At 40.9% G+C, this 25,695-nt stretch overlaps 2 protein-coding genes across 6 annotated transcripts in view; one reads left to right on the top strand and one right to left on the bottom strand.

Moving 5' to 3' along the window:
* KCMF1 (potassium channel modulatory factor 1) overlaps nt 1–1,687 on the top strand; it is a 40,925-nt gene extending 39,238 nt beyond the window's left edge. The window contains exon 7 of the mRNA XM_035097014.3: nt 1,060–1,687. Coding sequence (XP_034952905.1) covers nt 1,060–1,321 — 262 coding nt within the window. The 3' untranslated portion in view covers nt 1,322–1,687. The remainder of the gene's footprint in view (nt 1–1,059) is intronic.
* A 4,041-nt stretch (nt 1,688–5,728) lies between these two features.
* Nucleotides 5,729–25,695, bottom strand: part of HOOK3 (hook microtubule tethering protein 3) — a 58,522-nt gene continuing 38,555 nt past the window's right edge. For all 5 annotated transcript variants that reach the window (XM_088658533.1, XM_088658534.1, XM_035097011.3 and 2 more), the window contains 9 exons: nt 25,445–25,514; nt 25,057–25,197; nt 23,666–23,753; nt 20,229–20,263; nt 19,586–19,668; nt 18,412–18,512; nt 17,886–17,990; nt 15,520–15,591; nt 5,729–13,399 (listed from right to left, as the gene is read on the bottom strand). In XM_088658533.1, coding sequence (XP_088514659.1) covers nt 13,259–13,399; nt 15,520–15,591; nt 17,886–17,990; nt 18,412–18,512; nt 19,586–19,668; nt 20,229–20,263; nt 23,666–23,753; nt 25,057–25,197; nt 25,445–25,514 — 836 coding nt within the window. In that variant the 3' untranslated portion in view covers nt 5,729–13,258. The remainder of the gene's footprint in view (nt 13,400–15,519; nt 15,592–17,885; nt 17,991–18,411; nt 18,513–19,585; nt 19,669–20,228; nt 20,264–23,665; nt 23,754–25,056; nt 25,198–25,444; nt 25,515–25,695) is intronic.

The following is a 25,695-nucleotide window of genomic DNA, read 5'->3' as shown; positions in this document are numbered from 1 at the left end:
AAAGAAGTTCTTCCTCTGTAAGATTATTCTTCCTTCCTCAATTTTATCTTAAGGGAATGCCTTCTTTAAAAAAATAGAGAAGGAGCCTTGTTTTAAACATCTCGTTTGTTTTGATTCCTTCATTAAAAAAGGTCTTCTCCTTCTTTGCTTACATCTCGGCAACTTTTATACTTTTGTTCAGATAAATTCTAAAAGATACCTAATACCATCTTTGGGTCAGAATAATCCCTGAGTGAAGATTCCTGGGAAAGAGATTTTAATCTCAGCTCCTGCATATGTTCCTGGGGTCCTCCCTTTGTAGCAGAACCCTATATTTTGTTACATTTTCACGCAAAAAGTACCAAGGTGGCAAACTATCTGATAGCAGAAGACGTGAAAGTTGAATGGCATGTGCCGCATACATTCAACTAGCTGAGCAGTAATCCCTCCAGTTACGATGCAGGTTTGTTAAAAGTTGTACTACCCTGCGGTAAACCGAGAATTTGGGGTGTTGTGGTTCAGGGGAACTGAATGGGTTCCATAGAAACAGCATTGGAGTAGTTAAGGTCTCCAGAGCGTTGGTGGTAGGGACTCAGTGTATTGGATATACAGCGAGGGGAAAAAGTATTTGATCCCCTGCTAAATTTGCCCGTTTGCCATTCTGACGAAGAAATGACCAGTCCATAATTTTACTTATTTCACTCATTATAATGCACATCAATCTCTGACTTTTGTCTTCTGGGTTTCTGGGGTTTCTTCCTGTTGTTATTTTGTCTCTCACAGCTACAATAACCCTACCATTAAAATTATGGACTGGTCATTTCTTCGTCAGGGGGCAAACGGGCAAATTTAGCAGGGGATCACATACTTTCCCCCCCCCCTCGCTGTAAGCAAGGAGTGATCGCTGGCTGTCCTGATCATCTCTTTCCCAGTATAGAAATAAATCGGATGCATCTTTTCTGAACCCAAGACATCCACAGGTCTTTTCATAATCTTGTAGATTATTAGACACTTGTTGTGTACAGTGTTCCCGAGCCTCAGAATTTTCAGCTATACCCTGCTTTGTCTCCCCTTGTGCAGGTTGAACGATCCCAAGATGTCTGAAGTAGAGCGTCAGTCAATGGAGAGTGAGCGAGCTGACCGCAGCCTGTTTGTTCAAGAGCTTCTGCTGTCCACTTTAATGCGGGAAGAAAGCTCCTCCTCTGATGAGGACGAGCGTGGGGAGGTTGCCGATTTTGGTGCTATGGGCTGTGTAGATATTATGCCTTTAGATGTTGCTTTAGAAAATCTAAATTTAAAAGAGAGTAATAAAGGAAACGAGCCTCCTCCACCTCCTCTTTGATGACATCCCACTTCGCAGACAATGTCCTCTGTGCTGTATTTGCCAATGAAAGTGGACAACAACTATCTTGGGTTTGTTTTGGTGATTGTAATTTCAGGTCTGTCACTCTTGTTACATTGTGTACATTCAAAGGAAGAGAGAAAGATATATATGATAATCATTTCCACTTAAAAATAATTTTTACTTCTAGCAGGTAAATGTAGGTTGCAGATCAGAGGGAAATCCTCTGTGCCCTGTACTTTTTGACATGCAAAAAGGTTCTCCTAATACTCCACATTCAAACTGAAGAGGAAAAAAAATGAAATCTCTAATGAAGCTGCTGTGTGTATTTATGAATATTAATGAATAAAAACTGCTTGGATGGTTTACCTTTACTGCATGAGGTTTTTTGCAGCGTGCATGAGTTTTAGTGACCTTGTCATTTAAAGAAAATTTAAATACAAGGAGTAAAACTATAAACGACTCCCTCCCCCTCCCCCAAAAGCTTTCCCATTATTCAGAGGTTACAAGGCAAAGAGGTTAATGCTCACTTAGCATTGTGTGGCCATCAAGTAGCTTTTGAATAATGTACGTCTGAACCACTTTTATTACATGTGCCGTTTGCACATCATGCAAGCTCTACAGTGGGACAGCTTGATCCGATTGCTCTGGCTACCGGTGGAAAAGAGAGGCAGGGTTCCCGCCTCCGCCCTGATTTAAACGCGGGCGAGGCTCCGCCTCCCGGCCGGCCCTATTGGCGATCCGGGTGTGACGGAGGCGGGAACCCTATCTCGCGAGAGGGCTGAGCACACAGCCTCTCGCGAAGGTTGGGTCGGTCCCTGCCCACAACGCCACCTCCGCGAGACACGGAAGTGGTTTTCCAGGGTGTGACGTTTTGCTCAGTGTGACCCTTGTGTTGCTCTCTTTAACCATCGCACATCCACGTGGAGTTTCAGCCTGCTTTTTATGCATCTCTAGGAGACACAAAAGTAAGGCCACTGCCAAAATCTTCTGGCAAAGGGGGCTTTTTGTGTGCCCTATAATCAAAATACTTGTTCAACTTTGTTTAAAAGGTTTTTTTTTCCTTTTTGTGGTTGTTAAAAGAAAACCATTTTCAAACTGTTAAAACATGTTTTATTCAGGTGTAGATTATTCATTTGCTCATTGTCTTAAAAGAAAACAAAAGTTAACCTGGATTATGTTGTCTTAGTTTTAAAAAACCTTCACAGTCTCAATCATATGTTTTTGAGTTATTTATGTATTTGCTACCTAGTTTGCAGAGACTTGTCAGCAACAGGAGAGCTTGAGGAGGTTGACTTCCCAAACTTTTGTCAATATATTACAACTGCATTCTTAATGCTAATTCTAGCACCTTTTTATTTATTATTTCTTGATTTTTTTCCTGGTATAAAAAAAGTAAAAAGCCTTTTTAATTGAATCATGCCACCTACATGCCTATACTATTAATCCTGTATGTATAAAAATGTACAGTGTTTTTGTGCATAGACTTTCATAATAGCCCCAAGGCAGGGACAGGAGGGTTTTTTTGTTTTGGGGGGTTGGGGTGGTGGGGAAGGGAATGTAAAGTTAGATATAAAGACAAAATTGCACACAGCTTCTGATTAAATCTAAACTAGGCTTAGACAATAATCATGTTTCTCTCTGGTTCTCTCACTTTCTTCATCTCTTATCTCCCCTCTCTACCCTTTCCACTTCTGCTACATAGCAAGCATCTTAGAATTAAATTGCAGACTTGAGCAGTATGGTGGGGCTTTAAAAGGACAGATTCTCATCAAAAATGGTAAAAAGCCCCACCCACTGGTTTTTGGTTTTTAGTTTGACTCCAGTTACTTCTATATAAAATACAGTACTAGATTTGGTTCTTTTTTTTTTTAGTCTCTGCAACAGAATGTTCTAGGGGGGTATTTTACAGCAGCCCTCTGGTTATCTTGGGAGTTTAACCCAGCTAGGGATTTTTTTTTTTAATTGTTGAGGATTTTCAAAACCAGTTTTCAAGCTGTAGTCTTTTCAAACACACCTGCACATTACAATAAGACACGCAGTTCAATAAAGCATTTTCAAGACTGTTGTTCAGTTGGTTCTTCTTTGGTGTTGGCGTGTTATCCAGACACATTAATGCCAGGCATTCTTTTTCAGTGATCTTTTAATAAGATCTACACTGGAGAAGTTCTTGGTTCGTAAGATGACGTTGTTTTTTGTGAGTTTGTTTTGTTGTAAAATGTAAACCTCCAGTGTTGGGGGGGGCAGCATCTATGTCAGAAGTACGGGTTTGAGACTGTTCCTAACTTAGGCACCCACAGCATTCCGTCACCAGCTGATAAAAGACAGATTCAGTCTCTAAAGCCTCAACTACTGCGAACTCCCCAGAGTGCAAAGGTGTGTTACATTTCAGTTTTTACAGGCTTTGTTAGATGTTTGTTGGCATGCTGCTCTTCAATTATGCTGCCAGTGTCACTACCAATCAACACAATTCAGCACATGAAAGCAGATGGCTATCGCAGTAGACTAAAATTAGATCTGTTAATGGTTATCAGTGTCTGACAATTTTGGGTTTTTTAAAAACACATTTTTGGCAGGAAAAGGACAGAAGTGTCGGCACTAACCCAAGCATTTCTGGGGACAGCAGTCCAGAGATGGACAGCTGTACCCACAAAGGCCTTCACCACTCACTTAACAGGTTTGTGAGGGAGCCAAGGCACTTTCAAAACCTCAGTGAAACTTGCAAGTAGGTGTATAGATTCTGATGCTGAGAATATAATCGTGACACTGCACTCCTCAAAAATGCATTTCAGGCATTGTATGTGAACAATTTTGGGGGACCTTCCAACCTACCTTTAATATTGGGATTAGGCTCCATATTTCTGAGAGGTTCTTGGTGAATGGGTCAAGTGCCATTTTTGCTTGGACGCACCACTAATTGCTGCTTGTTCCTGGTGCTAGGCTTCATTCACGGTACAGGACAGTGGCCAAAATGATGTGCTAAAGTTGTCCACTGGGTGCTGATTCCCTTCCAATAATGTCTCTACTTGTACACTGTTTAAATTCTTGCATAGAATTATGTTTTAAAGAAGTGTGCAGTTGTTGGAAGTAATGTTTATGTACTGTTTTGAGATCTTTAAAAAGGTATAGAACTCACATGTCACAGGATCACCAGTGAAATGTATATACGTATACTCTTTTGAGCTGGCTGCAGGTAGGGCGCCCCTTTTGCCAGTAACATTTTGCTTCCCTTGAGTCAGTCCAAGAAAAAACACCTGGCCTGACTTCCAGGTACTGTAGTTGACAGCCCATCTGTTCCAACCAGCTACTGTCCTGGGTATAATACTGTAATCAGGTTATTTGGAGAAACCTGTATCATGGCCAGAAGGGCTATGTGTTTATGAAAAGTGATTTTATCTACCATACTTTTATCAGAAGTAATCCATATTAGCACGAGAGGCAACTTAGCATCTCCTGTGAGCAGTCGCAATGTGCTCTTTATTGGTGAATGTTGTGTTTAGTGTTTTGACATACTCCATACTTCTCCTTCAACACCAATTAAGTTCAATCCCATCTGACACATTACTAACTTTAGGTTAGGCTTTTTTGAGAATGAGATAACAAAGAGAAGTCTACAATCTTACCTATTTTATGAAGTTTATCACTGCCTTCGAGGATGCCTTCACACAATGCAAATACAAGCACCTCCACAATCTGTGTAGATGAAAATTACCTATTGCCTGCTTGTTCAAAGCAACATAAAGCAGTTACCACCCAACCCAGCTACATCTCTTAACTCATCCCAAGACAGCTCTTGAGGCAGTGCTAATAGACTATTTGTGGTGGTGGTGAAGAGTTCTGCAAAACCAGTATTAGAGGAAGTTGCTAACCAAACCAAGATAATAAAGCTTTTGCTATAAAAGGCATTTTCAAAACGGGGGTGAAAAAATCAGGAAAATAAACGAACAACAAATAAGAGTGGTGTTACAACTTCCTCAGACAGATTCCCTCCCCTTCCAAATTGGGGTTTGATGCTCCCATTTTGGGGCTAGGGTGGCATGCTGATTGACATTTGGCTCTCTTTCCTTTGGAATACATTTCTTCTGTGCAATAAGATTTTCTCGCCTCTATCACGGTTCTAGGTTGATAACTTTGATTGTCCCACTGTTACTACCTATAATTACACTGCCTTTAATAGTGTTGCACACTCAGTTTTTAACATGTTCAAACTCCAATTTTCAACATGGATAAATCATATCAAATAGCCCCTCTTTTCTTAGTGGTGAATTGTCTTGACCTACCCTCACAGGACTATTTTGAGGATAAAATGGGAAAGACCGTGCACAACAACCTGTGTTTTCTAGAGAAATGCCGGGATATGTGTGTGATAAATAACAATTGCTTCATGTAATAAAAATCAGCACCAAGTTTTATATAAGCCTTTATTTACAACTTGTTTAACAACTGTACACTGGTTTTGTAGCCTTGGAAGCATTATTATTTGAATGGGGAAGGGGAGGGTGCTTTGAACACCTGACCATATTACCTTGTCTTTACACACATTCATACCAAAACCACTACCATGGCAAGATGGTAGATACAGGGTAAGATTCATAGGTGGGGAGAGAATTAATATTTGGTGGTTGGAGGAGTTTACACTCTTACAGGGGGGGGGGGGGAAATATCACTGGCGGTTTCATAAACAGTAATTTTGGTAACCAGTCAACATCTAGGTCAGGACAGTCAAGTTGCTATTGAAAAATGGGCGGGGCGGGGGGGAGAGAGAGAGAGAGAGACAACGCAAAAACTACATAACACACAGTAACCGATATGTTTAAAACATGCTTAGGATCTCAGAAAGTTGCATTTGCACAAACCCAAACCGTTTCAAATAGACAGCCAAAAGTGTCTATTGGAGCTTTTACTATAATCTCACATTCCTCTACGACTCCAGCTAGTGGTCTGACATGTTTTAGTAGGCAAGAAAAAAAAAGACACAAGATACAAAAAAAGCCCCTGACCTCAAGCCATGTATGTTAAGAGCAGCAGCAAACACAAAACAAGAAGACTCCAAAAGCAACCACACCAGACAACTACAAGGCAATTCCTTGCAAACCAGTTAACTCAAAAGTTTGTGCAAGAGAAGAAAAGGTAGGAAAGGATATTGATGCCTCATGATTAGGTATTGGAATAACGAAGGCAGCAGACACCTCCCCCTCGAGTTCGGAACTTACATAGTACTTGTCTATCACAAGTATCCGGCAAGTCTTACATTCAAATGTTGAACATCAAATTTCTTCTACCAGGTCCTACACATCTGCCTAATTCAATCCTAAACCAACAGCAACCCAGCTGCTTGATGTCAGAGATCCCCACATCGAAGTGGGCAATGGTGAGTGACATGGCAGACCTCATCATCCTTGACATTCGATCTGAGCATGCAAGGGAACCAGGATTCAAACTGGACCTCAATCTTCCCCCTCCCCTGGCGCACACATTCCTTAGTCAAGTTGGGGTGAAAGCGAACAATGGAGAGAACTTTTCCCACCGTGCCTATCTTGGAGGTAGCTTGGGAGAGCTGCACATTTTCACTACTTTGGAACTGATCGATTAGTTTATTTCCACCTAAACTACGTCCTTGAATCATCAAATTCAGAGCACAACCAATGTCGTTCGGGGGGCGGGGGACTACATTTATAAGCTGCTGGTGCTCAGCAAGAAGAAAAGTCCATTCAAGCCTTGGATCAAATAACTTCTCCTGAACAGAGAGGGGGGGGGCTTGGTTCTGCAGAACAGAGTCTTCCCCTCTGTTTAAGCAGGCAGAGGCTAAGCGACACCAGGACTAAAAGTGTACGACTGCTAGAAAAAGCCTGCTAATCAAACCCATACAGCGCTTAGTAACAGTTTCTTTTTTCACTTGACTGTGTAGATAATTCCTATGGCTTAAAAGCAGAGACCAGCATCTGCATGCCTTGAGGCCAAGTCTGTCCCCTTGAGCAGAACCAAGATGAAGGCCAGCTATCAACCAAGAGGCATGCAGAGTGGATGTGATAGCCCTGCCAATGGGACTTGCTGGCATTTTGGAAGCACGGGTTGAGAGCTGGCCTGCCAATTTCTATTCCATCCTCAAAGCAGCCCTCCTATAAAATGGTTGCTGACCAGAGGCTTGGAAGGATCATTCAACATTCCCGCAGGATGGCTAATGTAACAGTAAGATACTAATGCAGCCACAAATCAATCTTTCCTTGGGTTTTCTATCACACTGCCACATTTCCTAGGTCTGCTTCAATACAAAACATTATCTAGAGCAGCACAAGCATGTACTTAAAAGAGTATAACCTTTTTCTTTTTTAAAAAGGCAGCTTTAAAAATAGTTTAAAGGCAGCACAAAGCATTCCAAGTTACACTGTCAACATAATGTACATGTATTGCATGGATGATAGCAATAATTCATAACATAAAGACATTAGTGCAATCTGAAAGGAAGTTAACGCAGGGATGAGGAAGAGAGAACATAAAAATACAGAAAACCCTAAATATAATCCAGAAAGGCCATGTCACGTATAATACTGAAACTAAGGAAGAGTATGCTTCTTTGATATTAGTGATCTCCACTGATGTTCCTTTCTAGAGCTGCTTGTACACATCTGCACAGATGGGAAAAGCAGCCTTTAAAAGGAAATGTACAAGTCTGCAGTGGGAGAGGGGGGAAAGCAAGAAAGGATATATACACATTAAGACAGGATGCAACATCAATAAATAAAATATTGCATATATGTCAAGCCTCAGAGTTTCAAATAAAAAACCTGGAAGAGGTCAGGCACCACTTCCTATCTGCTTTCTCCAAGGAAAGATCTTACTGGTATTAAAAAAAAAGTATATATATCTATATATATGTATGTATGTATATATATAGTATTGAACAACATGGCTCCTTTAGTGCACTTTTAAAATAATAGCAGTCAACAAAGGTGCATTTATAAAATACATTTAAGATTAAATGTTAGCTTAGTAAATGGAAGAAGTTGCAAGAGACTTGCATGTTAATACTGTTAACAGGAAGAATTAAGTAGCAGCGGCAATGGATGTTAACATACGAAGTGCTACAGGAGCTCAACAACCAACCCAACACCCATTTTTAGAACTTAGGAATACTGTATCAAGTTTCACTCTCTCGGTGGCTGAGAAGAATTGGGGGCTTTATAATGTTGGATGGGAAAGTGGTAAAATCCTACGCACAAATGGAGATAAGCATCTTTGCAAGCAAGTTTTTGCTTTGGAGAAAAAGGTGCCAAGACCTTTAAAATGAGAGGTTTTGCTTACGTTGACTGAACAGGAGATAAAAAGAGAGATGGCGTAGAGACCAAAGAGCCCTTGTTTGATAAACTGCAGCAGGTTAAGCAGCCACATATCGCATATATCCAAAATAAAAGGGAGGGGTAGAAGCAGCAAATATTTAATTGCTGTTGAAATGTTTTTGTTTTTGTTTTAAAAAAGACATTAAAAATGATGACTACCCTGTTTAGAGACATTTTAAGAAGTTTAGCAAATATGTGTAGTTTATGGACTTACACACTGCAACATTGCTGTGACAAGGAAATGGTTCGTAAAAGATAAGCTACGGTACTAAGTGTTGAAAGCTCATTTGCTAATAAATCCACATAAGATTTTACCAGCTGAGTACCTGTGTACCCCTATATTAGATAGGATGTCAATGTGCTGAAAGAAAAAGAAAAGAAATTGCTCTTGCAATTTAAAACTTTCCTGACTGGTTGACTGGAGGAGAACCTGACCATGGGCTCCCCTCCCCGCCATACCACTGTTGAGAGCATATAAAAGTTGGTCTTTAATATACTAAAGGATATTTTGTACATCTTAAAAACCCATAATTGCTTCCAATGCAGAAACGTCAAAGCTTCTCTGACATTGAGGCTGACGTCTTTTCTCCTAACTGGCTGGGGTTCTATCCACGTAGTTTTATAAAAAATCTCAACCCAAACTGACAGTGTTTTGAAAAGAGCCACCAGTGTCAGTCTGCTGGCAGTAAACACAACTAAGTGTCTTGTAGCACCTTAAATACTAAGAGATATATTATGGCATAAGCTTTCGTAGACGAGTGTCCATTTTTTTATATTTGATAACGTGGATCAGCCTGAACCATTCTCCAACCCAGACTTCCAGCATCCAACACAGAACCAATATGGGAGGATAGTTCTAGTCTGTCTTCAAGCCACAAACGCGTCTTCAGATTTCACCTGTCTGTGGAAGTGGACTGGGGCTATTGTGTTTAAGTGACCTGTAACCTGAATACAGGATAAAGGCAGGTTCAAATGTATATTAGTCTGAAAATGAGCACTTCCATTCAGGGATAATGTCCCTTTCTTTCTTTCCTTTTTTAAAAAAAGGTGTCCCGGGGATGAGTTCCACATTTACCTTTCTCTTTCCAAGGTGGAGGTGCAGCACATGAGCCTGCTTGCATGCACTGATTCACACAAAGAACTTTGTCAGACATTACCCTATGGGTGGTGACCCTGTCAAAAATGCCGCATATCTGATCTGTTTGCAAGCCATAAAAATAATCTAATACACATTTCAGAGGGTCCCTTCACTTTCCAGTATTCAACTGCAACTGCATATCGTAATTGGTGAAAGACCTAATTCGACAGGAGGAACACAAGAGACAGATTAAATCTACCAAAGTCCTAAACTGGAGAAAAATACAAACATGAAAAGGAAATTTTTGGACTATAAGAGGGAACATTGCTTAATTTTTAAGTTAAAAATCATACAAGCAAAAAGCTACAACCTACACAACTGTAGGGTGGTTGTTTTTCTTGCATCAAGCCAACTCATCTTACCGCCCCCTCCGCCTTCCTAGCCTTCAATACCTGAAGTAAACCTAGTTTAAAAACAAGCCTGGTAATGCCCACACAACTTGCTGCTAAATGTTCCTTTTAGAAAAATATGAACTCCATTCCATTTGGCTAGCCCAAATTTTATCCATCGTTAGAACACATACTTCTCAAATAAGGAAGTACAAGCCAACATTGCTGTTGCTCTATTGGAGGCAAATTCAGTGGACATGTTTATAGAAATTAGCAGACTTGCTTGGTTTATGAATTGTTTCCATTCCACCCAATATAAATATTTTAGAAACAAGCCTTTTATTTCTGTCTTTGCCACAAAAGCTGTATACAGCAGCAAGACACAGTGACCTTGATATGTAGAAAGCCAGTTGCACTTAAGTCCTCTGGAAATTAGAGACACTTAATTTAACCACAACTGTCTTTATTCCTTTCAATGGGAATTAAGTGCAACTGTCATTCTGGGAATTTCGTCCTTGACTGTTGCTCTCCTTGGTTTTTAATGATCAACAAGAATGTATGTTTGGTTCTCAATGCATCAAAGTAAAATTTAATAGTGTTTTTAATGAAAGGTCCTTGACATTTCAGAATACTGATAATAAGCCTGCCTTCCACTTCAATGCAAACAAGAAATAAGGCAGCCAAAGTGGAGAAAGAAGTTGCTTTTGCTTTCATGCTAGATGAAAAACGGAACAAAAATATGCTATGGAAGACAGGCAAAACCACAGCGCCAACTAACAGAGAAAGGAAAGCAAGAATGGAAATCAAAAACAGAAAAAGAAAAAAAGATGCGGGTCCAATTGTAAAATTAAAGTTGTCTTCAAGTTTCTTTCAGGCACAGAACAAACAGGAATAGTTCTATCAGATGCACATCCTGCAGAAAAGAAAAAAAAACACACACACACTCCTGCCACTCCCAACAGAATAAGAAGTTTTTGCCTGCAGAAGCATTCAGCTGGCAAAATTAAGACTGCTGGAGATGTTATCTGACCCGGAATAGCAAGTGTAGTATGCATTGCACTAAAACTGGTTAACTCAGTACTAATCACTGCTCGTTTGCTTCCAGTACACTACTTGCCACCAGCAGAAAAAGACAGGATGCCAATCTAACACCTTTGCTTGTTAGTGCAATTGAAAACTATGCACAGATACTTCCCATACTTTGCCTCCTGCTTCAAATTCACTATTGCAGAAAAAAGGCAGATTACCAAGTGAATGATCCTTTGAAGGATTTTTTAAAATTTACTTTTATGCCTACTGAGGGAAATACCTGGCATACTTCATCTAAGATTGAAACCATACTACAAAAGGGCTAACAACCGCACCCTGCATTTTAATTATTATTCTACACATTACTGAACTTTAAGAACTCCTTTTATGTACTAGGGTGGTGGTGAATAAAGGCAATATTCCTTTTTTTAAATTAAGATGTGCTGTGCATTCTCGCACAAAATGAGGATGAGAAGAAAAACATTTTATACTGAAAATGTGACCATAAAAACCAGGTGGACTTCCAAGTTAAAGCCATCTCTGATTCCTTTCCCCTCCTCGAAAGGAAAAGGTCATTATGGTCTACATTTGGAAGGATACACAACAAAAGCTGTTCTCTGCTGAACGTTAAGAGACACTGAATTTTTATTTTAAGGTGAAGTTTTCCAACAAAACCTCTAAACTACTTCCATGGCGGATCCATATGGAACTACTCGTCTTGAGCAACCCCAAACTTCTCACACATTAATTTGAAAAGGGTGCAAGTGGCTCAACATCTAGAACACAATACTTGGGAGGATCAGAATCTGAAGGGGAATTGCTAGCCTTCCTTCATGACAAAGACCCAGGCATGTATGAAGATTTGGCACAAAAGGACAGCGAGTTTTCATGTTAGAATCACCAAGCCTGAATGTAATGGTACCATCTGTAAGGCAATGAATGGACTCTCCCTTCTTATTGACCTATTAAAAATAGTCCTCAGTGGTAGATGGCAATTTGAAGACAGCATCCACCAAAGACATCCAATCAAAACCAACTCTATACACCAGGGATGGGTAAGTTTTTGAACTACAACTCCCATCATCCCTGACCATGTTGGCTGGGACTCAGGAGTTTGAGTCAAATGATATATGGGGGACCAGAAGGGCACTGTTCTACACAGTTCACTGCTTCATAAGATTTCTCCATGATGGTTTAACCATGTAGAATACTAGGCATCTGTAGGATCAAGGCACACAGTAAGTAGAATACTACTATGGTCCCATCTCCTAGGATTTCCAAGCAGGTGGAGAACTTCGATAACATGGCAATGAAAAGGATGGGTGCTCCACTTGGTTAAGAGTGCAGAGAGGGAAGCTTTAAAGCAATTGGCCATGCAATGAATGTTTGTCGTATTCCACTGTGATTGAACTAACCAAGAATGGAAGAGGAACATCAAATCATTTTTAACCTTAGTAATGCTAAAAGGAAAAAAGGACATGGGCAAATAAGGACAAAAATCAGCTTGCCTCTCCAAATTAAAGCCAAGAGAAGGACATGAACACACACGATCAGGTACTTGCAGCCAGGTTACAGCTTCCGCCAGCATCTGACTATTGCTGCTAACACATTTCATAATAATTCTATGCAACACCATTGCAAATTCCATCACATAGTTTAAACAGATCAGACTGGATTTAGAAAGAAAAGGTAATTCCCTTTATACAATGGTAGCCTTGGAAAGGATGGCAACATCATTTGCCAACGGGACATTTTCGGTTTGCTACTTAGCCATCATCAGTTTTCAGGCGAGACAGGACAATTCCATATAAACAAGGGAAAGAGAGGGGGAGATTCCATTATTACATTCCACTAGGTGTTTTCCAACATTTTGGCACATCAAAAGACAAAGGGAAGACTCCAGAAAGTAAGACTAAAAACATTGAGGAAGTGTTTTCTTAAAAAAGAAAAAAACAACCACCTTCCTGAAATGAGAAGTTAACAGCAACCGCAAGGAACAAAGATACAGAAAGGATGCTGGCTAAGTCTCCTGAAATGCTGTCACTCGTAACAGAAGTAGGCCTTGATCCCAGGATGGCTTCCATTCAAAAGGTAGGGCCTTCTTCTACCTTGCTGTAGCTGGCTGGACATGCCCAGGATAGGCTCTTCTTGTGCTGGTGGCTTGCCTTTGTCTAGCCAGGAAGGACTGTCCTGAACCTGTGGTAGCAAGTCTGTCTTCTGCTGCTTTTTTATGAAGAGCCATACCCTAGGAAGACAAAAGGCAGGTAGATATAAGAGCAGCCTTGCTGGATAGTATCAAAGGCCCCTCCTGTCCAGTATTCTGCTCTCACAGTAACCAGCCAGATGCCCATGGGAAGCCCACTATGAGGACATGAGTGCAACAGCAAACTCCCATTCATGCTCCTCATCAACCAGTACTCAGGGAGACAGTGCTTCTGATACTGGAACTAATGCAACTAACATGACTGGTAGTTATTGATAGCTTTATCCTTCATGAATTTGTCGAATCCCTTTTTAAAGGTGTCCATGTTGGTGGCCATCACTATAAATTGTGGTAGCAAATTCCATAATTGAACCATGTGCTGTGCAAAGCAGTAATTCCTTGGTCTGTCCTGGTTCTGCCATGGATCAGCTTCACCGATAACCCTGGGTTCCAATATTACGAAAGAGATAATAACTAAAACATACATTACGTTTGCTCTACTATGGTGTGTTGTCTGCGCTGGACCTCCCTTTCCCAAACAGGGCCACCCAGATTTGGGGCATGGAGCCACGAGTCCACAGTAAAACCCAAATGTTCATCCTCAAATTTAGCATTTCCATTGCATGTTTTGAGAGTTCTGGCTAAAGCCAAGAGAGAGTAGTTTGCTTAAGGCCATCTGCCAGTAATAAATTCATGGCAGGGATGAGATGAACTGGCAACTTCCCAGGTGACATTCTTAGCCCCACTGCACCAGCATGCATGACCTCTATCAATTATCCAGCGGCAGTGGAGAACAACTAAACTCCAGAGGTATGGCAACTATAGCAGCATGTCTGTGACTAGGTTGCTTCCTGCGGACGTGTGCAAAGCTTCCACAGATGAGCTGACACTTGCTGACCAACCCCTATGTATGGGAAACTCCTGGAGGAAGACAAAAACACGCCCCTAGACCCAGCTTTAAGGTTATCAAAACCTTTCCTTTCACACTGCTTGACTGGTGTATCATGATTCTTGAATTATGGAGGCTATGACAGTAGGAACCTGCCACCCTTTATTTCCAGGATTGCTTTCTGATTAGGATAGGAATACCTACAAGCATCACTTCCTGGCCTGTAGAGAGAAAATGGACTTTGGAGAAGACAGATGCTTATAAAAGAAAGGCACGTAACGCAGCACAGGGCCACCGTGAACACCGTTTTTCAAAAGCTTTCCACCTTAGCTTTTCTGTGTGTTGCTGAATACTTGTTTACATCTCACAGAAATTTGCCTTTTCCCATCCAACAGCTAAGCTGGACATGATGGGGTAGCAATGTGTCTTTATGCATGTGTCTGTCCTGTTTACGTGCAAAGCAAGAGGTGGTTTTCATATATCTATATGTACATAAATGGAAGTATGTATGGCACATACACCCTATCCTATAATGACCGGAAATCTTATTGAGGCCTCTGAAATTTTATCAGCTGATGTACTTTCAGGTGTATCTTCAGAGCCAAGAAATATAGGGGGGGGGGAAGCTCTTTTAAAAAAACGAAAGCCGAGATTCTCAGGAAGCTGGATTTTGTACCCTGCTGTTTCAGGCAAAATCAGCCAGCCATTTAGAAGGGTTTTTGAATTATGTTTGACAATTATAATGAGACAGTTGAAAGAAATAGGCCTGGATACAGAAGCCACAGAAGGATGAGTCATGTTACAAAAAGAATTTTAAAAATTCCTCTAGCTCACACCCGCAACTGATCTAGTAATCAGAAGGAGGGGTGAAAAGTAGTATTTAGGTGGCATTTTAAAAATCAAATATGGGTTCAAAAAAAACCTGAAAGAAGGTAGGCTTTTCACACTTTTAGCCACAGTTGACTATCTCATGTACCTCCGTTATGGAGTTTCCAGGAATGTTTGGGGCTTAGGACCAATGCTGTGCTCTCCCACCCCTCTCCCACCTGTTTCCTGCAGCATCACAGGACACACACTTCCTCGTGAGGCCTGGAGCAGAGATCCTGAAGCAGCAAAGAGAGTAAAAACATACCACAAACTACAAATCTCTATGGTAATCAAATGGACACCTCTGCACTTAAGACTCTCAAGTCTGAGAGTCATCCTTGTTCAGGAAAACCTATTACAAACACAAGTCATATCTGAGTGTTTATTTTCACTTTGGACTACTTACCATATTGTACCAGGCACTGACAAGGTATTTCTCCTCCATATCTCTTTGAGTTTTCGTTTTCTCGTATTCTTTCTAATTAAGAAAAGCATTATCAAGCGCTTTTAATTATTTGGCATTCGTGCTAAAGGTATTCATGCAGTATTGCAGGTTCAAGTGCATAAATTTTACTCCCCATTAGTCGTAGCAACATGTGCTGGAGACCACAGACACCCAGCTCCTCACGTCATTAGAGCCATCATAAAATAACATTTTCAATTAGAGACCACATGGTGCAACTGCTCTGTCCTAGCTCCTGTCTACCTAGCAGTTCGAAAGCACACCAGTGCAAGTAGAAAAACAGGTACTACTGTGGCGGGAAGGTAAACAGTGTTGCCGTGCGCTCTGGTTTCCGTCACAGTGTCCCGTTGCGTCAGAAGCAGTTTAGTCCTACTGGCCACATGACCTGGAAAGCTGTCTGTGGACAAACGGAGGCTCCCTTGGCCTGAAAGCGAGATGAGTGCCACAACCCCATAGTTGCCTTTGACTGGACTTAACCATCCAGGGGTCCTTTTCCTTTACCTTTACATGGTGCACGGCTGCCTGTTTTTACATTCATGCTGCTACTTCAAATTAGGAGCCCAGGATGAAAACTTAACCCAACAGTGAACATTCAAGAGCACAATATAATTGCCAACAGTGCTGCAATTCTATGCACAAGGATAGAGCAATCCTAACTTGGGGCCAGGAAAGGGTGAAGTGGCAGATCTCCTGCTGCATCTGGAGCTCTGGCACTCACACCAACCAGGGCAAAAGGTTTGTGAGTGGAGGTGCGCTTGTGAGGGAGCAGTTGTTCATTATGCCAGCTCCAGAGCTGCAGGCATTGCACCCCCCCTTTTGGGGGGGGAATGCCAATTGCTACCACTGGAAGGAGATCTGCTAGTGGTGGCTTTCTGCCTGCCTGGGCAAAGCTGGGACCTCTGACAGAGAGGAGAAGTCCCTCTGACTGGCAATATTCCTCTCTGTGATGAAGAGGCAGATGCTCACAATGCAAATCTCGCCCTCAACCATCAGCATCAGGGGAGGGACAGGATTGCTTTCTTGCCTGAGGATAAGCCCGCTGGAAAATCAGTGGAACTTGCTTCTGAGAAAACATGCATAGAACTGATCTGCAAGTTAATACTACAGTGGAACCTTGGTTCTCGAACGTCTCTATTGACAAACGATTCAGAACCCAAACGCCGAAAACTTGGAAGTAATTGCTTCCGTTTTCAAATGGCTTCTGCTGCATGTCTTTCCATTTTTTTCAATGGATTTTGCCGACTGCCCATTGGTCCTCAGTTTTTGAATGTTTCGGAAGTGGAACATTCTTCCGGAATGGATTACATTTGAAAAGCAAGGTTCCACTATACAGTGGTGCCTCACTTACAAATTTAATCCGTTCTGAAGGCACCTTCGTAGGTCGAAAAATTCGTAAGTCGAAAAGCGCCATTGGAAACGCGATTTCCCATAGGAATGCATTGGAAATGGAAAAATTCATAAGTCTAAGCAACCCCATCTAAAAATTCGTAAGTCAAAAAAACCCTATCTAAAACCGCCGCGGTTTCCATTCGGATGTCAAGAAATTCGTAAGCGTGCGGCCATTTGCCCCATTCGTAAGTCGAAAAATTCGGTTGTCAAGTCGTTCGTAAGTTGAGGTACCACTGTACTGCTATTTATTACAGATGTCTTACCCACCCTTGGCAATAAGGTGTCAGGGTGGGATAAAGGTAAAGGGACCCCTGATCATTAGGTCCAGTCGTGACCGACTCTGGGGTTGCGGCGCCCATCTCGCTTTACAGCTTCCAGGTCATGTGACCAGCATGACTAAGCTGCTTCTGCCGAACCAGAGCAGTGCACGGAAACACCATTTACTTTCCCGCTGGAGTGGTACCTATTTATCTACTTGCACTTTGACGTGCTTTCGAACTGCTAGGTTGGCAGGAGCAGGGACCGAGCAACGGGAGCTCACCCCGTTGCGGGGATTCGAGCTGCCGACCTTCTGACTGGCAAGCCCTAGGCTCTGTGGTTTAACCCACAGCGCCACCCATGTCCCTCCAGGGAAAATTCAATGTAGCCCCATGGCAATCGTTCCATCGGTGCAAGCTTTTCAGCTTCCAAAACAGAACCCCCCCCCTTCTCCTCCTGCTTGCAAACTATTCTGGGGTGTGTTTCTCCTTACCCCCCAAGTCAATTTTGAAGGGTGTGGTGGTGAGCGGGGGGGGGGGGGGGAGCCCCACTGCACAAGTAGACATCTTCGTACAGGCTTCCATTGGCGGGACTTGTTGGTTGAATCCTGCCCAATGTTAAACGCAAGTGAAAACAATTTGGGCTAACCCAGCATAAGTTACCTCTAAAGAATGGAACATCCTTTCACGCTCTTGCAGCTGATTCTTCAGTGCCTGAATCTCAGGTGCCGACCCTTGGTTCTGCTTGGGATCTAAAGTACGGATCACCTGCAAGGGGCAAGAACCATACAGCTCAAAGTAGGAACGCAGGAAAATGCCTTCTCCTCGGTCACACTATTTCCCCATCTATCCCAGCACTGTCTGTTATTCTTGGAAGTGACTCCGCAGGGTCTCAAGGCAGACAGACGTCTTTCCCATCACCTACGTCCCAATTCCTTTAGGTGGAGATGCTAGAGATTGAACCTGGGAACCTTCCGAATGCAAAGTATGCATTCTACCAACTGCGCTGTGGATCCTTAACAAGGTACACAGAGCTTGCAGAATTAAAATAATAATAATCTTAAAACATTATCTAACTCATTCTTGGGATTGGCATATTGTCAATTCCAATTGATAATTCTGTGGGGCTACAGAGGGAGGAGAAGTCTCAGCCCTCTAAGGAACATGGTGCAGAACAGAAGATACTCACACTTTTAGCCTTTTCCAAGTATTTCTTGTATCGTTCCTCCATTTGCTTCATTTCTTCTTCTTTTTTACGCAAAGCTTCCTGCAATTCTTCTATTTTGAGAGCTTTATTGGGAGAAGATGTCACATTTCAGGTATTGCTGACAGCTTATAGGAACACTTTTTAAAGTAAGTTTCAAAAGATAGGTGCGTTTATGGGGCTATTAAGAATATTTTAAAATGAAAATCCAATCCCTTTCACAGGGAAGATTGCTGGCTTGTAAACACTCTCCCCCAAGAACACGCCCCACATTGCACATAAACATGATGTTCAAGTCAGACAGCTCTCTCTATATATACCTATAGTACACCTACACACACACACACACACACACACACACTCGGTGGGGAGGTTGAAACCCCTCCACCCAGCGTAACAATGGAGATGCAGAGTAAAACTTGGCAGCAGAGTTCACCAAACCTTGTGTCCTCCTCTTCCTTTGGATTTAATTTGCGTGGATGTTTTTTTTATCGCGAGTTCTTCAAGGAACGTGAATCAATTAAACTGCTGTTAGGGAGTTTAGTACACCATTTAAATGATGTTGTGCAAATGGATTTCCGAGACTGGACAGGATACTCAAAACTAAGGTGTTGACAAGCCTAATTCTGGCATATGTATTGGGAATGTTCATGGCAAGGAGAGTGCAGTGTCTACCTCAAGCAGAAGATTTGAGGTGTAATTAAGGGGCAGCAAAATGTTCTTTGTTTATTTATTTATACTCCGGGGGAGAGGTGTTTGTAGGATTTTCTTGCATTGGGAGGTGGGGGAGTTAGGGGATGTAATTTGCTGTTTTGCTACAGGCAGCCAAATGTCTTGGGACAGCCTTGCAATTACCTGTCTCCACACAGTGGTGGTATATATTACAAATGGAGGCTACCTATGACAGACTATTTAATTTCTGCCATTTAGAGTGAGTGCCAGTTACAAACATACAACACTGTGTTCTAAATGAAGAAAAGAGCCAAACAATTATCAGGGTTTAGCTGATTTAAAGGAAAACAACTGGATGGTAAATAAACCAAATGCAGAGTCCTAAATTAGCTGTGTTAATACATTTGTTAATACATTCTGAAAGAAGTTTTATGATTATAACAATAAAACTCAGTTATGAGGCAAAATATAAAACTACCGTACTTACAACTGTTGTTATATCGAGGCTCTAACTCTTCGATGATAGCTCGCTTCTTCTGAAGCTCATTATTAGCTTCATGCAGCTTTTCACTATTAAAAAAAGTAGAGCCAGAGTATGACTGGTTGCTGAACTACTTTCCCCTGGAAAATTCCTATTTCAGAATAACACTCTAAAACTTCTGTCAAATTTAACAAAATATATGCCACCTGATCCCTATCGGTAAAATTCATTAAGCTAACAATACAGTCCCAAGATACCCTGAACTGGTGGTACTAACTTTTCAATAAAAAATATTTAGGGTTAGGATCTAAAAAAAAAAAAATGCTCAATGTATTAACCATCTTCAGCTGGTTCACTCCTAACTACGCTGCCTGGGATAAGAATACAGTGGTACCTCTGGTTAAGAATTTAATTCATTCCGGAGGTCCGTTCTTAACCTGAAACTGTTGTTAACCTGAAGCACCACTTTAGCTAAAGGGGCCTGCTGCTGCTGCCGCGCTACAAAAGCACGATTTCTGTTCTCATTCTGAAGCAAAGTTCTTAACTATTTATGGGTTAGCGGAGTTTGTAACCTGAAGCATTTGTAACCTGAGGTACCACTGTACAGTAATTGTTTTACATAAGTAGTAGAAAACATTTTACTACTTACAGATGTTCATCCAGCTTCTTTTTCAGAATGCCTGACTAAAAACAAAAGAAAAAAGTTTTATTTGAAGCATTCATTGCAGCATAGATTTGAAAACTGAGGGTAGAACAAAAAAAACAAAGCAAACAAAGCAAATGTGTGCAACAAAGCCTAAATGGGCGGCCTCAGGTACTTAATATTTTTCAGCTGGACCCTCTTAAGTTCCTTTCTTCTCATTGTGCAAGGCATGTGAAAGCAAGGAAAAACAAATATAAACCTGGAATCTTACTAGGGGAGGCGTGAGAATTGGAGCAGGGAAAGGTTAAGGACCACCTGCTCTTATTCCAAATATCACCCCCTTGCCAAAAGTAGCTTTTCTCTGACAAAAGCACACCACAGGGTTTTGTTGCCAACATTAGCATATAGATGTATTTTATGGGCGGAACTAACATTTTTACAATTTAACAAAATGTTTTTTTTTAATTAAGGTTGTTCTGCTTTGTACCGCTCATGTACAATGTAATGTGCATCGATAAATTCATTTCAAGTCCAGTTCACACAGCAGCCCCTAAGCAAGGTCCTACGTGACCCATTCCATCTGTAGCAGCTACCTGTTCACTCACCCACCTCGAAAGATGAAGGAATCCTTGAAGCTGTCAGAAGGTCAGTGAAAAGTAGCGGCACCCTCCAAGCTGTATGCATGGCCAGGCAGCGAGGTCTCCTTTAGTGCCTGCTGCATGAACTGACCCACAGCTGCATTGGGCATGCTATGTTACAGGCTGGGTATGTGGCTGCTCTGTTCTGGAAGCAACTTTGTCAATTGTCACACAGCTACTACCCTCAGCGACTTTGTAAAAAAAATGAGATAAGGTCTAGGGAGTTAACCGGTGCCACACAAGCCAAAAACATAGCTGCTACATACATGCAACGTATGTTTCAAGTATGTAGACAAGGCTCATAGCATATGTGCAGTGTTGATCTAAATGCACTAACTTGACCAAGTATGGAAAATTTTTGCTTTCTAAATACATGTGAAACTCGGAAAATTAGAATATCATCGAAAAGTGCGTTTATTTCAGTAATGCAACTTAAAAGGTGAAACCAATACAGTATATGAGATAGATGCATGACATGCAAAGCAAGATATGTCAAGCCTTTATTTGTTGTAATTGTAATTATTTGTCGTTAGGCGGGTCAATTATAAATGGAATGTAATTAATGAAATGTAATAGCGATGTTTATTTTTGTATTATTGTAACTATTTGTTTTATTACTGTGGAATTTCCAAAATAATGCATTTGTAAAAATTAAAAGAAAAATAAGAAATAGTAAATTGCATTACTGAAATAAATGCACTTTTCGACGATATTCTAATTTTCCGAGTTTCACCTGTATATAAGAATGCATAGTACATAAATTTGTTAAAACCACTTCTAAATTGTTAAAAAATGTATAGCTAGGTTTTGATGAGCATATTGCAAGTCTCATGTAAAAATCTTGCACATGCAATCGACATGTACATTGCCGTGTGCAACATTTGCAAAGGAGCGGTGATGCTCTCCAATGCCCTCCCCTTCAGAAGGTGCAGCTGAGTCATATATGGGTTTCATGCCAATTCCTACACAGAAGTGTGTTCATTTAGGAATGTTATAAAATATTAAGGCACCCCTATTTAAGAAACAAGGGATTTACAGCCCATGTCATGATTTGTATCATAAGAACAATGTGAGAACACCGCAATAAATGTAAAATTTAATGTGGCTCAGTCCTGCATGGAAACGCCTACATGAAAATAATGTAAAAGCATTAACTACAAATTAAATTCTGTAATAACTGAAATCGTGTTGTTTGCAGTTCTTGCAAACTTCTTCACCTGTGTCTATGGAAGCATACAACAAACGCAGCTGAAGCATTGCCACAACGACAACACACATAAAAATATTTGGGAGATGCACACCCCTAAAGTTCTGCTAAACCACAGGTGCACAACACATAGAAAGTGTGAGACATAACATGAATAAGAACGAAAACTTTATCCATTTAAGTTTCTCTTAAAAAGAAAAAACAGAGCCACAAATCGACATTGACTGATTAAGAGCAGATTGAAGTAAATAGGAAGCCATACTCACAATAGCCTTCAGCAGAAACCCGTGCCGAGAGACAGAGGCAACAGATTAGTACGAAGCAAACAGCAGCCAACAGAATAAACTATCTTAGTATCTTTCTGAAGAGAACACATTTAAAGCAAGGCATTCTCAGAGCATGCACATTTTCTTCTCTCTCTGCTCTCTAGCGTCTCTTCCTCCTCTCTCATCCTCTAGAGAGCTGTGGAAAGCTAGCACAAACCCGTTTCAAGTATATGAATAAGTGCTCTATTTAAAACACAAATGCTGCAATGAGACATCTTCAAATAAAACACACACACGGATATCAACTCGACCAAGACTTTCAAAAAAAAAAGATGGCTGAGGTCACTCATGGCACCATGAGAGTTTCACAGGAAGGTAAGGACTAGATGCGAAAGCAACCAAAAGTAATTAGATGAGGTGAATGGCATCCCACCTAACAATGATACAAAATGCAAATCTTTTTTTTTCCATTCTAAAGTGGCTGGGGTTGTACAGCATACCCTGTTTCTCATATTTTAAGACATACCCATAAAATAAGCCATAGCAGGATTTTTAAGCATTCAAGGAATATAAGACATACCCCGAAAATAAGACATAGTGATAGGCGCAGCAGCAATGCCGGCCGCGGCAGGAGGAGAAGGAAAAAAATAAGACATCCCTTGAAAATAAGCCATAGTGTGTTTTTTTGAGGAAAAAATAAATATAAGACATGTCTTATAATATGAGAAACACGGTATACATCCAAAGAAAAGTAAAAAACCCAAAACTGACACTTTGTTGAATGCTTTTAAGAGCATGGGCTGCTAGTCTGTGGGCCTCCAGCTACTGCTGAATCACAACTTCAAAGACTCAGAGTGGGAAGGGACCCTGAGGATCATCTAGTCCAACCCCCTGCAATGAAGGAATATCCTGCCCACAACCATCCCTGGGTGGGCTCGAACCAACAAACTTCTTGTTAACAGTCAGACACACTGACTCACTGTGCCACAGATGATGCAAACTGTAGTTCTACAATGCCTGGAGGCCCACGAGTTAGCCACCTATGATTCAGTGTTTATATGGTGGTCCTGCACAGTGAACACACCAAACAGATGATCAACCCAGTTGCTCCATATTGCCTAGGCTTGCCAGCAGGAAACTTCTTAGTTGAAACTGGGAACTCTGCTCCCATTTAAAAATAGTTAGAACTAGGGACTCACATCATTTTATTTTTACATGTGAAAGCAAATGAAGCTTTGCAGAAAATTTAAAGTCGATTTGAGTTAGAATATCAGGCGCTGGAAAAGTTAGCATAAACTGATTGCAAGAAGTTTTTTGTCTTTTTCCACTTACATCTTCTGTTTTTAAACCTTGCTCCTGTAAGGATTTCTGCAGTTCTTCAACCTGAGATTGTACTTCAAGCAGTCTCTGATTTACAAGCCTAGAAATAATAATAAGAAAAAAATCACTTTCTTCTCAGACACAACTATTAAGTCTTATTTATTCTCCTTAAAAAAAGAAACCATAGTTGCCCAATTTTGTTTACAATTCAGTGTGCAATTCATACAGCATTTGAACAAGTGGCACAAAGTATTATTTTTAAACACACTGATAGCCTCATCTTTCCTTGTGCATTTCAAGGTGGCTAATAGAGATCATAAAACATGTGAAAAATAGCAAGGTAGCAATTGAAGAAGTTAAACATAGCAGCAATAAAAATCTAATAGACAAGTAATTATGATAAGGCCAAAGGCCTTAACACTAAGGTGGCAGGCCAACAAGGAGGCAGCAAAACAAACCTCTGTAGGCAGGGAATTCCAAAGTCAGGGCATGGCAACAGAAAAGACCCTCTGTCATTCCAACCAAATGGGGAACTGACAATAATAGGGCCTTGTTAAACAAACTTTATAGTGTGATGAATTAAAGGCCATCTAAAAGAGCATTATTGATTGCCATCTCTTGCTGAATACAGCACCTTGCAAGCTGCTTCCAAAGGAAAATTACTAAGAAAATATTAACACAGTATAAGAAAACCCCTCTGACATTAAAACTTTTCCAGAATCCCATTGTCTCAGTCTTCAATAAAGCAGAGCTTGGCAGGGCATGCCTTTGAACTCCCAGGGATAAAGCTTGTGGCTAGAAGACTTCCTAGAGCCCCAGTTTAGAAGCATAATTTCACCAGAGAGTATGATCTTTTGTGGAATGGAGAGAAGAAAGGAGAAACCGGGTCTTTAAGCTTGAAGAATTTTAGAGATACCTTAAAAAACATATAGCATGTGTCATAAGACTTCAATAAGACCTACACTTCAAAGACCTACACTTTTTGCATTTTGTACAGATTTAGGAATGCATTACACAGTACAAACATAGGTGTATGTGAAAAGTGTCTCCCATGATGACCACAGCAGCATATGAAGGGGGCAAACAAAGATCTTCAAACATGCAATAAACATATCCCAGGGTCAGCTGTGGCTTATAAGTGTGTTTACCAAATATCTGCAGACACAATGGCCTTCTTCAAAAAGTATGCTCTTCTTCCTTTCAAATATTATCATGTTTACCATGGGTACATGCATCTCCCCTTAAAATACTGTGGAATTCACTGCAGAAACAGAACTTTTGTCATGTCGTATGATCAGTGAAAGGTAAAGCTATTAGAGCCCATAACCTTTGTCACAGGGCAAGTAGAACTGAAGAAAAGAGGAATATGGCCCCATTTTGAAGGAAAAACAGCCCTTTCTTACCTGTTCTCAGTCTCCAATTCATTCTTTCGGAGATTAGCATCATCCAGAAGGCTCTGTAACAAGGCAATTTTTTCATTATCAGATCCTTCTTGGTTCAACTTTAGTATCTTGTTTTCATGTTGAAGGCGAATGAGTTTTTCCCTTGAATAAACAAGATGAGAGCCAGGATTAGAAATTTAGCAATGGGACTCAGAAGAACACATCAGTACACAGAAGGAACAGTATTTTAAGAACTGCCTTACCAAACATTGGGGGGAGGGAACATTATAAACAGTGGAGACTGATAACAACAGCTTCTCTTACTACTAATGAAAACTTTAATGATATACAATGCTAAATGCATACCTACACATCCTGACATAAAGAGGACCATATAATTCAGACTTACTTGATTTCAGGGGTACTAATTTCAGCTGCTAAACTGTCAGAAGATTCCTGACCTCCCAGGGGCAACAATCCTATTTTAAAGAGTGAAAAAGGAAATGCTTATATCACGTAGGGCTAATCTAGGATGCGACAGAAACAAATGATTTCAAATGTATTTCTATGCATATTCCAACTTTCATGATACAATAGAAAGACGTGAAAAGTAACTGATATAATCTATAACTTAATTTTGATTAATGAAACCCAAGTGCT

The sequence above is a fragment of the Zootoca vivipara genome, chromosome 15 (assembly GCF_965207765.1).
Source record: "Zootoca vivipara chromosome 15, rZooViv2.hap1.1, whole genome shotgun sequence".
Lineage (NCBI taxonomy): Eukaryota > Metazoa > Chordata > Lepidosauria > Squamata > Lacertidae > Zootoca > Zootoca vivipara.
Note: the sequence above shows the minus strand (reverse complement) of the source record. Positions and strands in the feature narration are given on the sequence as shown.